At 37.7% G+C, this 15326-nt stretch overlaps 1 protein-coding gene across 9 annotated transcripts in view; it reads left to right on the forward strand.

The window, feature by feature from the left end:
• ODAD2 (outer dynein arm docking complex subunit 2) overlaps positions 1 to 15326 on the forward strand; it is a 225922-nt gene that overhangs the window by 22695 nt on the left and 187901 nt on the right. For 8 of the 9 annotated variants that reach the window (XR_011570048.1, XM_070800976.1, XM_070800977.1 and 5 more), the window contains one exon: positions 6240 to 6436. The exons of the other annotated variant lie outside the window; for it this stretch is intronic. Coding sequence is in view for 7 of the 8 variants with exons in the window: in XM_070800976.1 (XP_070657077.1) it covers positions 6240 to 6436 (197 nt within the window). In the remaining variant the exon portion in view is untranslated. The remainder of the gene's footprint in view (positions 1 to 6239; positions 6437 to 15326) is intronic. 9 annotated transcript variants of the gene reach the window in all.

A 15326-nucleotide genomic window follows, 5' to 3' on the forward strand; every position in this document is an offset into this window, starting at 1 on the left:
TCTGGAAGAATGCTTAGAATTGGTGTCCTGTGTTAACTGTTGTGTAGAATTCACCAGTGACGCCATCTGGGCCTGGAGTGTTCACTGTGGAGAGGTTTCTAACTACAAATATGATGTACTTACTAGTTATCGGGCCTTTCAGGTTATGTTTCTTCTTGAGGGTGCTTGCTAGGTGGTTTTTAAAGGAATGTGTATCCCTTTTATCTAAAGTTGTTGAACTGATTGGTATAAACTTGTTTATAGTATTCTTTTGTTAACCTTTTAACAACTGTAGAAGCTGTAACTATTGTTACCTGTCTCGTGCCTGATATTAATCATTGTGTTTTATTTTTTTCTTGATCCATCTGGCTAGAAGTCCATCATTTTACTCAGTTCTCTCAAAGAAGTCACTTTTGGTTTCATTTACTCTTCTCTAGCTTTTTTTTAAAACCATACATTTAATCTAGTCATACTTGCATTGAAAGGAATTTTGGTGATTTTGGGTATGACTAATATTAGGATAAGGAATTCTCTTCCGTCTACATTCATCTGTAGAGAAGCTGTTTGTCTTTTGGACACACATTCTGACATTTTGTCTCTCAGACACAGTGAGCACCTCTCTCAGGCATGGCAGTGGTAAGATGTTGGGAACACTCCACTTTCCTGCTCTCAGCAAAGCTTTGACACTTCACAGATGTGTCTGCTTTTATATCCTTCTGCCTGTTTTGAGTTTACATTGCTCTTTTTTTTCTAGTTTCTTAGGGTAACAGCTTAGAGTCTTGATTTGAGAGCTTTCTTCCTTTCTAGGTGAGTATTTAGTGCTGTAAATTTTCCTTGCAGAACTTCCCACCTGTCACACATTTCGGTGTTTTATTCTCATCGTTTTCATTCAGTTTTTGTATTTAAAACAATTCCCTTAAGTCAACTGTACCTCATAATTTTTTTTTCCTTGAGGCTTCCTCTTTGACCCATGATTATTTAGCAGTTTGTTACTTAGTGTTAGATTTTCCCATTACATGGTTCATTATTAGTTTGATTCCACTGTATTTGGAGAACAAACTCTGAACAACTTTATAAATTTGGTTTTTGGTGTGGTTGAATTCTTCATATCCTTGCTGATTTTCTATCAGTTTTGAGAGGGATTTGAAATCCTCCAACTATAATTGTAGATTTGTCTGTTTCTCCTCTTAGTTCTGTTTTTGTATATGCAGTTCTGTATACACATTTAGGATTACGTTTTCTTGATTGACTATTTTATCATTATGTCATGTCCCTTTCTGTCTTTGATGATTTTCTTTTTTTTCTGAAGGCTAATCTACTATTCATATAGGTACCCCTGGCTTTCTTTTAACTAATGTTTGCATGGTATATCTTTTCCCCTTCTTTTACTTTCAAGCTACCTATATCATTATATTGGAAGTGAGTTTCATGTGAATAACATATAGTTGAGTCATTTTAAAAATCCACTTTCTGAAACTATATATCGATGTATCATATCCATGGTGTGTTTAGATCATTTACTTTAAAAAGCCTATTTGTTTTCATTCATTCTTTCATTTTTGGCTGTGATGGGTTTTTGTTGCTGAGCCCAGGCTTTCTCTAGTTTCTGTGAGTAGGGCTACTCTCTAGTTGCTGTGTGAGGGCTTCGCATTCCAGTGGTTTCCGTTGTTGAACCCTAGAATGCTGGCTCAGTAGTTGTGGCATATGGGCTTAGGTGCTCTGCAGCGTGTGGGATCTTCCTGGACCAGGAATTGAACCCATGTCCCTGCATTGACAGGTGGATTCTTAACTAGATCACTAGAGAAGTCCCTAGATTATTTACTTTTACTTATTGATATCAGGGCTTAAGTCTGCCAGCTTAGTTTTATTTTCTGTTTTTTCCTTCTGTTTTCTGTTTTGCTTATCTTTTTCTTTTTCCTGGTCTTCTTTGGCTTACTTGAACATTTTTTTAAAATACCATTTTGATTTTTCCATAGTATTTAGGTATATCTATTTGTGTAGAGTTTTTGGTGGTTGTTGTAGATATTGTGTTATACATAATTTGTCATAATATACTGGTTTGATATTTTACCACCTGAGTAAAGTATAGAAACCATGTCTTCGTTTAAGTCCCTATACCCTCTCTCATTTATATTTGTCTTTGTTTCCTTCACATTGATAAACTGTATTAGACAATGTTATAATTCGTGCTTCAGCCATCAAACATCATTTAGAAAACTCAAGAGGAGGATGCAAGTCTTTTGTGTTTACCCATGCTTTTATTCTTTCTCTGATTCTTTCCTTCCTTTCTGGTGTTGCCAATTTCCTTATCATATCCTTTCTGTTTCAGAACTTCTTGTTCTTTGGAGGTAGGTCTGTTGGTGACAAATTCTCTTTGTTTTCCTTTATTTGAGAACATCTTGAAAATCCCCCTTTATTCCTAATGAATACTTCCACTGTATATAGTATTCTGTGTTGACAGTTCTTTATTTTCAGCACTTGGAAAATGTTTCCAGTCTTTCTGGCCTCCATGTTTTCTAATGAGAAATCTGTTCTTAATTGTTTCTGTCTTATAGGTAAAATGTTTTTTCTCTCTCATTGCTGTTACTTTTCCCTGACTTTGGTTTTATGGAGTTAGATTATTATGTCTCTTGATAGGAATTTCTTTGGGTTTATTCTGTTTAGGGTTTGCTCAACTTCTTGAATCTTACATTTATGTCTTTTTCCAAGTTGGGGAAAACTTCTGACATTCTTAGAGTCTGACCTTCTTTCTCCTCTCCTTCTGGTGCTCTGATAACATGAATGTTGGATTTTTTTCTACTGTCCCACAGATCTTGAGGCTCTGTTTATTTATTTATTTTTCCAATGTATTTTCTCTTTGTGGTTCAAACTGGGTAATTTCTATTGTTTGTCCTCAAGTTCACAGGTTCTCTCTTCTCCATCCTGTTGCCAAACTATCCAGGGAGTTATTTTGGTTTGTAAATTTAAATTTCAAAATTTCTATTTGGTTCTTCTTTATATCATCTATTTATTTGCTGAAACTTTCGAATTTTTCATTTGTTTCAAGTCTTATTATTGATTGTTGAAGCATTTTTACGATGGCTACTTTAAAATCTTACTCCGACATCTGTTTGAGATTATTCCATCATCTATTTTATCTTGGTATAAGCATCAATTATTCAACGTCCTTTCTTATTCAGGTTGTGACATTTCCTTGTTCTTGGTATGGTGAGTGGTTTTTTTGACATTGTGTCTTGGACATTTTTGGATTATATTATGAAACTTTGTATTTTATGGCAGTCTTGTTTTAGCAGGATTTCTCTAAGTGTAGGCTTCATGGTGTAGGTCTGGGGTACTGCAAAGTGCATGTAAAAATCCAAGTTCCTCGCTTAGACTCCATTGGGAACCTGGTAGTGTAGGGTGCCTCAACACCACTGGGCAGTGAGTAGAAGTTTGGTCTCCCCACTGCGTCTCTGCTTACACTCACCTGGCCAGGAGGACATGCTTCCCATGAGGCCTCAACTTACACCATGGGAAATGAGTCCATTCCTGCTTGGAGGTGGTGATTTTACTGCATCTCTTGAGATGATCACATAATTATTCTGTTGATATGGTCATTGATTTTTGAATGTTGAACTAATATTGAATCCCAGGATAATTCCAACTTGGTCACGATCTCTTACCCTGTTTAGCGTTGTTAAACGTAATTTGATAATATTTTACTGAGGATTTTTGTATCTATAGTCATGAAGGATGTGGCTTAGTAGTTATCTTTTAATGTCTTTGTCTGGTTTTTGTATCTGGGTAATGTGGCCACAAATGAATTTGGAAGTATTCACTACTTTTCTTCTTTCTGGAATTCTTCATATAGATTGAGTCTTATTTCTTTGTTAATGTTTGGTAGAGTTTACCAAGGAAGCCATCTCTACTTGAAGGTTTCGTTGTTGAAAGGGTTTATGTTGAGAATTTTATTTCTTTAATAGATACAGAACTATTGATATTTCTTTCTCTTGCTAAGCATTTGTGGTTCATAGCTTTCAATGAATTTGTACATTTTGTCTAACTTACCTAATGTATTGACATCAAATACTACTCCACTATTATCTTCTGATGTCTAGAGGATTTGCTCTCTAAAGGATCCATCTTTCATGCCTAATATTGGTCACTTATATCTTCTTTTTGTTCTTAACTCATCTGGAAAAAAGTGATCAATTTTACTGGTCTTTTCAAAGAACAATTATTTGTTTCATTGATTTTCTTTATTGTTTTCTTTCTACTTTATTTTATTTCTGCTCTTATACTTTTATTTCTTCTGATCTCTTTAAGCTTAATTTGCTCTTATTTAATTTCTTGAGTTGGAAGCTTAGGAATTGGTTTGAGACCTATATTTTTTAATATGAAATTTTATGCTGTGAGTTTCTTTAACAGCACCATGTGAACTGTCTCCCAGAGACTCTATGTTTTCATGCAAATCAATATATCTGAAGATTTTCCACATATCTTTTTACGAGTTTCTAGCTTATGTCCATTTTATTAAGAGAAAGTGTTTTATATGATTCCAGTTCTTTTAAATTTGTGGATGTTTGTTTTATGGCTTACAATTTGGTCAGTTTGGTGGACTTTTCCTTGTGCTTTTGAGAAGAATGTGTTTTCTGCTGCTGTGTGTGGTGTGTTCCGTAAATGTCAGTTACATTCTGGTGGTTGATAGTTTTCCTCAGGTCTTTTATATTCTTATTAAGTTTTGTTTTGCTCACTTTGTTGATTTCTGAGAGGGGAGTTTTGAAGTTTCCTAATTGTGGATTTATCTGTTTTTCCTGTTCTATTTCTGCTTTATGTCTTTTGAAATTCTATTGTGAACATAATTAGAATTGGGTGGTAATTGGCTCTGTCATTGTGTGTCTCTCTCTTTACCTCTGATAATATTATTTGTTTTGAAGTCCCTTTTTGTCTGATTGTCTAATGTCTAATATAGGCATTTCTGCTTTGATTCTCGATTTCATAGAATATTTTTCTTCAGCCTTTTACTTATAATGTATTTATACCTTTATATATAAAGTGGTTTCTTTTAGACTACAAATAGTTAGGTTTTCCTTTTACGTCCAATGTGATGAGTTCTTTTAATTGAAGTCTTTAAATCACTTTCATTTAAAGTTCCTACTGATAGAGTTAAATTACATTTACTATTTTGCTATTTGCTTTTATTAGTGTCATTTATTCCTTGTCTCCTTTTATTCTTCCCCTTTTGGATTAATTGAACTTTTAGAAATGATTCCATTTTATTTATGCTATTAGTTCATCAGTTGTGCTACTTTTTAAAAGTATCTCACTTGGGCATATATGTCTCTAATTTATAGAGTGTGCCTTGGAACAATATTTTACAGTTTTACCACTAGTCTAAGAACCTTACAAGTGGCTTCAAAGGCCACTCCCAGGCCTTTGTACTATTGCGGTCATGAATTTTACTTCAACATGCTAGTAACATGTTGTTGTTACTAGTAACAACATGTGGTTACTAGTAACATATGTGGTGTGGTAACCCCTCACCACAATGAGTCTTTTATATTTATTTTTATCATTTCAGCATTATTCTATGTAGATCCATGTTCTGTGTAGTATGAGATTCCTTCTGACTGAAGAGCTCCATGAACAATTTTTATCCTAGGTCTTTCTGATAATGAATTCTCTCAGCTTTTCTTCATCTGTGAATGTCTATTTTATCCTTATTTTCAAAAGATTTTTTTCCCTCTGTATAGAATTTTGAGTTGAGAGGATGTGAATTTTTTCCCTTTTCATCACCTTAACTGTATCCCTCCCTTGTCTTCTGGATTGCATTGTCTCTGATGAGAAGTGTATTTTAATTGTTATGTTTCTTCTTCTGTCTATAAAGTGTCTTCAGTTTCTAGCTACCTGCAAGATGATCTCTTTATCCTTGGTCTCAGCAATTTGACTAAGATGCATCTCAGCCTTTATAGGGTTTGAGTATAATTTTTTTCAGGTGGTGGTGAGGAGTGAGTCAATCCAGCCCTGCTGCAGTATCTGTGTGGGCTGCTTAAGAGCTGTGAGTTTAGGATCATCCCATTACTGTCAGCCTAACTCCAGTAGAGGGCTTAGTCTTGAAGTTGCCCAGATTCAATTTGTGTTGCTAAGCAACACAAGTTAGAGCATCTTGAGACATCTTGAATTTATCACCAGGGTGGTGAATTTTCAGATAGCATGAGATAATTCAGAAACAGTATCATTATAAAAATACGCTCTTTTAAAATTTTTTTTATTAATTGAAGGAAATTAAATTCAGTGAACAACCACAAAAGGATCAGCCTAATGAGGCACCTAAGGAGGAAGTGGCCATTACACACAAAGCTAGTGTTACTTCCCGCAAGAGTACACAGGAGAAGAACCGAATTAACCTGGGAAGGAGTCAACTGACCAAGAGATTGGAGCCAAGTTTAAACTGGAGGACCAGTGTCAGTTCCAAAGAGTAGGTAGATATTAACATAATGGGTTTTCTGATACATACTTCCCTACCACATGTTTATCTAACTTTTCACATAACTTCATTTCACTGGAGGAAAATACATAGTATATACATACACCTCCCTCCAAAGTAATTACAGGTTGGTTCCCTTTTCCCCTCTTCATGTTCCAAGAAGAAAGATTTGACATCAAACTGGGTTTGTGTACAGAGGACCATGGAAGGAGAGCACAATTCACTTTCATGTGGTTGGTGAGTCAGGGCAAATAACAAATGAAAATGATGATAAAACACATGGAGGAATCTCACGGGGGAATGTAAACATTGTGGTAGGGACCTGATTAAGTAGTGTTAAATTATGTGATTAAATATAAAATCAGGAGGCAGTCCTAAGATGGTGGAGGAATAGGAAAGTGGTCTCCTGACCACTTTCTCCCCCACAAATTCATTGAAAGATCATTTGAACACTGAGAAAATTCCACAAAACAACTTCTGAATACTGGTGGAGGACATCAGGCACCTGGAAAGGCAGTCCATTGTCTTCAAAAGGAGGTAGGATAAAATATAAAAGATAAAAAGAGAGACAAAAGAGTTAGGGACGGATACCCATGCTAGGAGGGAGTCGTGAAGAAGGAGAAGTATCCAAACATCAGGAAACCCTCTCAGTGGCAGGTCTAAGGGGAGTTTTGGAATCTCAGAGGGCAACATAACTGGGAGGAAAAAATAAATAAATAAAACCCACAGATTACGTGCCTAACTACAACTCCCAGCAGAGAAGTAGCCCAGACGCTCGCATCTGCCACCAGCAAGTGGGGGCTGAACAGGGAGGCACAGGCTGTATTGCTTAGGTTAAGGACCAGGCCTGAATGCCCTGAGGGCAATCTGAGGGAGCTAATGTGAGATAGCAACCCAAACTGTGGGATAGCCAGAGAGAGAAAAAAAAGAAAGCGTGTGAGAGAGAGAACTTTCCCACAAAAAGCTCTAACCTAAGGCACTGCCAGGCTGCTCACAGAACAAAGGACTGAGTGAATACCAAAGAAGAGCTAGCTGGCTGCAGACAAGCCCATCTCCCACTGGAGGCAGAGAGGCAGGTGGGCGGCAGCCAGAGCCAGCAAGGGGCAATCTCTGCCCGCGATGGCATTCTCTACCAAACTGTGAGCAGGCTCCCAGTTGCTAACCAAGTCTTCCTGAGATCCTGGACGGTTGACATCCACCAGGAAGGTTGCAGCCAGTGATCAGCTCCCTAAAGGAGACACACAGCACACCTGAGACAGCGCTCCCGCTGTGCACCCAGGAAACAGAGCAGCTGGGACAGGGGAGGAGATAAGACACACTTGGGGAGAGTGCGCTTGCCAAGCACCTTTTTGCCTGAGCTGCTTGGACCTGGGAAGGGCACAGAACACAGGCCCAACTGAGTCTGTGCCTTTGTGGAGTACCCGAGAACCTGAACCTGAGTGGCTTAGACCTGGGAAGTGCATACAACCCAGGGCCTGCTTTAGACAGTTCCCCTGCCAAGCAACCTGGAGCTTGAGCAGTGTAGACTGCAAAGGCACACATTCCGTGAATGGGGGCAAACCCACTGTGGCCCAGACACTGTGAGCGCTCCCTACACACACCAGTGATATTTGTTTGCAGTGTTACTCCCTCCCCACAGCACAATTGAACAAGTGAGCCTAAATAAGTGACCACCTCCACCCCCTTGTGTCAGAGCGGAAACTAGACACTGAAGAGACTTGCAAACAGAAGAAGCCAAAATAAACAAAGTGACAGGTGCAACAGATTAAAACCCTATAGTTAGCACCTACTACATTGGAAGGGGCCTGTAGGCCTCGAGAAGAAGTATAAGCTGGAACAAGGAACTATCTGAAACTGAACTGACCCCATACTACCCACAACAGCTCTAGAGAAATTCCTAGATATATTTTACTATTATCATTTTTAAATTAAAAAAATAAATTTATTTTTAAGCCCTTTCAGTTAAGTTCAGTTCAGTTGCTCAGTCGTGTCCGACTCTTTGTGACCCCATGAATCGCAGCACGCCAGGCCTCCCTGTCCATCACCAACTCCCGGAGTTCACCCAGACTCATGTCCATCGAGTCAGTGATACCATCCAGCCATCTCATCCTCTGTCGTCCCCTTCTCCTCCTGCCCCCAATCCCTCCCAGCATCAGAGACTTTTCCAATGAGTCAACTCTTCGCATGACGTGGCCAAAGTACTGGAGTTTCAGCTTTAGCATCATTCCTTCCAAAGAAATCCCAGAGCTGATCTCCTTCAGAATGGACTGGATGGATCTCCTTGCAGTCCAAGGGACTCTCAAGAGTCTTCTCCAACACCACAGTTCAATAGCATCAATTCTTCGGCACTCAGCTTTCTTCACAGTCCAACTCTCACATCCATACATGACCACTGGAAAAACCATAGCCTTGACTAGACAGACCTTTGTTGGCAAAGTAATGTCTCTGCTTTTCAATATGCTGTCTAGGTTGGTCATAACTTTTCTTCCAAGAAGTAAGCATCTTTTAAAGCCCTTTATTACTCCTTTAATTTTCATTTTTATAGCCTGCTATTACCTTGACAAAAAAGACCCTATTTTTAAAGCAAATTTCATATATATTTTAAATTATTTTTTGTGATTTTGTTTTGTATTTTTACTATTGTATTTTTGAGAGTCTAACCTCTACTCTAGATTTTTAATCTTTGCTTTTTGGTATTTGTTATCAATTTTGTACCTTTAAGAATCCAATCTTCAGTACCCATTTTTACTTAGGTGTGTGATTACTGGCTTGATTGCCCTCTCCCTCTGACTTTCCTTTTTCTCCCCCAGGTCACCTCTATCTCCTCCCTCCCCTTTCTCTTCTTTACCCAGTGCTGTGAATCTCTTTGGATATTCTGGGCTATGGAGAACACTTAGGGAACTGATTACTGGCTAGATCTGTCTCTCTCCTTTTAACTCCCCCTCTTCTCCTCCTGGTCATCTCTCCTTTCTCTCTCTTCTCTTCTCTGTGTAACTCAGTGAACCTTTCTGGGTGTTCCAGCCTGTGGAGAGCACATAGGGAATTGATTACTGGCTACATTGCTCTCCCCCCTTTTGATTCCTCCTCTTCTCCTCCTGGTCACCTCTATCTCCCTCATCCCTCTTCTCTTCTGTATGTAACTCTGCAAACCTCTCTGGGTGTCCCTCACTGTGGAGAATCTTTTCTCCATTAACCTAGATGTTTTATCATTGGTGTGGTATGGATGGAGAAGTCTTGAAGCTACTGTAAGAATAAGACTGAAAAACCGGAGGCAGGAGGCTTAAATCCAAAACTTGATAACACAAGAAAACTCCTGACTCCAGGGAACATTAATTGACAAGAGCTCATCCAAAAGCCTCCATACCTACACTGAAACAAAGCTCCACCCAAGAGCCAACAAGTTCCAGAGCAAGACATACCATGCTAATTCTCCAGCAGTGCAGGAACATAGCCCTAAGCATTAATATACAGGCTGCCCAAAGTCACATCAAACCTATAGACACCTCAAAACTCACTACTGGACACTTCATTGCACTCCAGAGAGAAGAAATCCAGCTCCACCCACCAGAACACTGATGCAAGCTTCCCTAACCAGGAAACCTTGACAAGCCACTCGTCCAATCCCACCCACAGGGAGGAACCTCCACAATAAAGAGGAACCACAAACTTCCAGCATACAGAAAGGCCACCCCAAACATAGCAATCTAAACAAGATGAAAAGGCAGAGAAATATTCAGCAGGTAAAGGAACAAGATAAATGCCCACCAAACCAAACAAAAGAGGAGGAGATAGGGAATCTACCTGAAAAAGAAATCAGAATAATGATAGTAAAAATGATGCAGAATTTTGAAAACAAAATGGAGTTACAGATAAACAGTCTGGAAACAAGGATTGAGAAGATGCAAGAAAAGTTTAACAAGGACCTAGAAGAAATAAAAAAGAGTCAATCAATAATGAATAATGCAATAACTGAGATCAAAAACACTCTGGAGGGAACCAACAGTAGAATAACCGAGGCAGAAGATAGAATAAGTGAGGTGGAAGATAGAATGCTGGAAATAAATGAAGCAGAGAGGAAAAAAGAGAAAAAGAATAAAAAGAAATGAGGACAACCTCAGAGACCTCTGGGACAATGTCAAATGCCCCAACATTCGAATCATAGGAGTCCCAGAAGAACACAAAAAGAAAGGCCATGAGAAAATACTTGAGGAGATAATAGTTGAAAACTTCCCTAAAATGGGGAAGGAAATAGCCACCCAAGTCCAAGAAACCCAGAGAGTCCCAAATAGGATAAACCCAAGGTGAAACACCCCAAGACACATTTTAATAAAATTAATGAAGATCAAACACAAAGAACAAATGTTAAAAGCAGCAAGGGAAAAACAACAAATAACACACAAGGGGATCCCCATAAGAATAACAGGTGATCTTTCAATAGAAACTCTTCAGGCCAGAAGGGAATGGCAGGACATACTTAAAGTGATGAAAGAGAAAAACCTACAACCCAGATTACTGTACCCAGCAAGGATCTCATTCAAATATGAAGGAGAAATCAAAAGCTTTACAGACAAACAAAAGCTGAGAGTATTCATCATCACCAAGCCAGCTCTTCAACAAATGCTAAAGGATCTTCTATAGACAGGAAACACAGAAAGGCTTTATAAACTCGAACCCAAAACAAAGTAAATGGTAACGGGATCATATTATCAATAATTACCTTAAATGTAAATGGGTTGAATGCCCCAACCAAGACAAAGACTGGCTGAATGGATACAAAAACAAGACCCCTATATATGCTGCCTACAAGAGAACCACCTCAAAACAAGGGACACATACAGACTGCAAGTGAAGGGCTGGAAAAAGATATTTCACACAAATGGAGACCAAAAGAAAGCAGGAGTAGCAATACTCATATCAGATAAAATAGACTTTGAAATAAAGACTGTGAAAAGAGACAAAGAAGGACACTACATAATGATCAAAGGGTCAATCCAAGAAGAAGATATAACAATTATAAATATATATGCACCCAACATAGGAACACCACAATATGTAAGACAAATGCTAACAAGTATGAAAGGGGAAATTAATGGTAACACAATAATAGTGGGAGACTTTAATACCCAACTCATACCTATGGATAGATCAACTAAACAGAAAATTAGCAAGGAAACACAAACTTTAAATGATACAATGGACCAGTTAGACCTAATTGATGTCTGTAGGACATTTCACCACAAAACAATGAATTTCACCTTTTGCTCAAGTGCACACAGAACCTTCTCCAGGATAGACCACATCTTGGGCCTTAAATCTAGCCTTTGTAAATTTAAAAAAAAGTGAAATCATTCCAAGCATCTTTTCTGATCACAATGCAGTAATATTAGATGTCAACTACTGGAAAAATATTAAAAATACAAACATATGAAGGCTAAACAATACACTTCTGAATAAACAACAAATCACAGAGGAAATCAAAAAAGAAATAAAAAATCAAAATATGCATAGAAACGAATGAAAATGAAAACATAACAATCCAAAACCTATGGGATTCAGTAAAAGCAGTGCTAAGAGGAAGGTTCATAGCAATACAAGCTTACTGCAAGAAACAAGATAAAAGTCAAATAAATAACTAATTCTACACCTAAAGCAACTAGAAAAGGAAGAAATGAAGAACCCCAGGGTTAGTAGAAGGAAAGAAATCATAAAAATCAGGGCAGAAATAAATGAAAAAGAAACAAAGGAGACCATAACCAAAATCAACAGAGCTTAAAAGCTGGTTCTTTGAGAAGATAAATAGACAAACCATTAGCCAGACTCATCAAGAAAAAAAGGGAGAAGAATCAAATCAGAAATTAAAGTGGAGAAATCACAACAGACAACACAGAAATACAAAAGATCGTAAGAGACTACTATCAGCAAATATATGCCAATAAAATGGACAACTTGGAAGAAATGGACAAATTCTTAGAAAAGTGGAACTTTTCAAAACTGAACCAGGAAGAAATAGAAAATCTTAACAGACCCATCACAAGCACAGAAATCAAAACTGTAATCAGAAATCTTCTAGCAAACAAAAGCCCAGGACCAGATGACTTCACAGCTGAATTCTACCAAAAATTTAGAGAAGAGATAACACCTATCCTATGCAAACTCTTCCAGAAAATTTCAGAGAAAGGTAAACTTCTAAACCCATTCTGAGTCCACCATCACCCTAATACCAAAACCAGACAAAGATGCCACAAAAAAGAAAACTACAGGCCAATATCACTGAACATAGATGCAAAAATCCTTAACAAAATTCTAGCAAACAGAATCCAAAAACATATTAAAAAGATCATACATCATGACCAAGTGGGCTTTATCCCAGGGATGCAAGGATTCTTTAATATCTGCAAATCAATCATTGTGATACACCACATTAACAAATTGACAGATTAAAAACCATATGATTATCTCAATAGATGCAGAGAAGGCCTTTGACAAAATTCAGCATCCATTTATGATAAAAACCCTCCAGAAGGAATAGAAGGAACATACCTCAACAAAATAAAAGCCATATATGATAAACCCACAGCAAACATTATCCTCAGTGGTGAAAAATTGAAAGCATTTCCCCCAAATTCAGGAACAAGACAAGGGTGCCCACTCTTACCACTACTATTCAACATAGTTTTGGAAGTTTTAGCCACATCAATCAGAGAAGAAAAGAAATAAAAGGAATCCAGATTGGAAAAGAAGAAGTAAAACTCTCACTGTTTGCAGATGACATGATCCTCTACATAGAAAACCCTAAAGACTCCACCAGAAAATTACTAGAGCTAGTCAATGAATATAGTAAAGTTGCAGGATATAAAATTAACACACAGAAATCCCTTGCATTCCTATACACTAACAATCAGAAAACAGAAAGAGAAATTAAGGTAACAATTCCATTCACCATTGCAACAAAAAGAATAAAATACTTAGGAATAAATCTACCTAAAGAAACAAAAGACCTATATATAGAAAACTATAAAACACTGGTGAAAGAAATCAAAGATGACACAAATAGATGGAGAAATATACCATGTTCATGGATTGGTAAAATCAATATGGTGAAAATGAGTATACTACCCAAAGCAATCTATAGATTCAGTGCCGTCCCTATCAACCTACCAACAGTATTTTCCAGAGAAATAGAACAAATAATTTCACAATTTGTATGGAAATACAAAAAAATCTCAAATAGCCAAAGCAATCTTGAGAAAGAAGAATGGAACTGGAGGAATCAACCTGGCTGACTTCAGACTATACTACAAAGCTACAGTCATCAAGACAGTATGGTACTGGCACAAAGACAGAAATATAGATCAATGGAATGAAATAGAAAGCCCAGAGATAGATCCACACACTTAAGGACACCTTATCTTTGACAAAGGAGGCAAGAATATACAGTGGAGAAAATACAATCTCTTTAACAAGAGGTGCTGGGAAAACTGGTCAAGTACTTGTAAAAGAATGAAACTAGAACACTTTCTAACACCATACACAAAAATAAATTCAAAATGGATTAAAGATATAAATGTAAGATCAGAAACTATAAAACTCCTAGAGGAGAACATAGGCAAAACACTCTCCAACATACATCACAGCGGGATCCTCTATGACTCACCTCCCAGAGTAATGGAAATAAAAGCAAAGATAAACAAATGGGACCTAAGTAAACTTAAATGCTTTTGCACAATGAAGGAAACTATAAGCAAGGTGAAAAGACAGCCTTCAGAATGGGAGAAAATAATAGCAAATGAAGCAACTGACAAAGAATTAATCTCAAAAATATACAAGCAGCTCCTGCAGCTCAATTCCAGAAAAATAAATGACCCAATCAAAAAATGGGCCAAAGAACTAAACAGACATTTTTCCAAAGAAGACATACAGATGGCTAACAAACACATGAAAAGATGCTCAGCATCGCTCATTATCAGAGAAATGCAAATCAAAACCACAATGAGGTACCATCTCACGGCAGTCAGAATGGCTGCCATCAAAAAGTCTACAAACAATAAATGCTGGACAGGGTGTGGAGAAAAAGGAACCCCCTTACACTATTGGTGCAAACTAGTACATCCACTATGGAGAACAGTGTGGAGATGCCTTAAAAAAACGAAATAGAACTGCCATATGACCCAGCAGTCCCACTGCTGGGCATACACACTGAGGAAACCAGATTTGAAAGAGACAATGTTCATCTTGTTCATCGCAGCACTGTTTACAATAGCCAGGATATGGAAGCAACCTAGATGTCCATCGGCAGATGAATGGATAAGGAAGCTGTGGTACATATACACAATGGAGTATTACTCAGCCATTAAAAAGAACGCATTTGAATCAGTTCTAATGAGGTCGATGAAACTGGAGCCTATTATACAGAGTGAAGTCAGTCAGAAAGAAAAACACCAATACAGTATACTAACGCATATATATGGAATTTAGAAAGATGGTAACGATGATGTATGTGAGACAGCAAAAGAAACACAGATATAAAGAATAGTCTTTTGGACTCAATGGGAGAAGGCAAGGGTGGGATGATTTGAGAGGGTAGTGTTGAAACGTGTATATTATCATATGTGAAGCGGATTGCTGGTCCAGGTTCAATACATGAGATGGGGTGCTCAGGGCTGGTGCCCTGGGATGACCAGTGGTGGGAGGGGGGTTCTGGATGGGGAACACATGTGCACCCATAGCTGATTCATGTCGATGTATGGCAAAAACTGCTACAATAATGTAAAGTAATTAGCTTCCAATTAAATAAATTAGTTAAAAAAATATAAAATCATGTGAAGTTAATTAGGGGAAACTTCATAGCGGTGGTACCATGTGTATTAAGAGAACTTTAAAT

Source organism: Bos indicus, chromosome 13 (assembly GCF_029378745.1).
Source record: "Bos indicus isolate NIAB-ARS_2022 breed Sahiwal x Tharparkar chromosome 13, NIAB-ARS_B.indTharparkar_mat_pri_1.0, whole genome shotgun sequence".
Lineage (NCBI taxonomy): Eukaryota > Metazoa > Chordata > Mammalia > Artiodactyla > Bovidae > Bos > Bos indicus.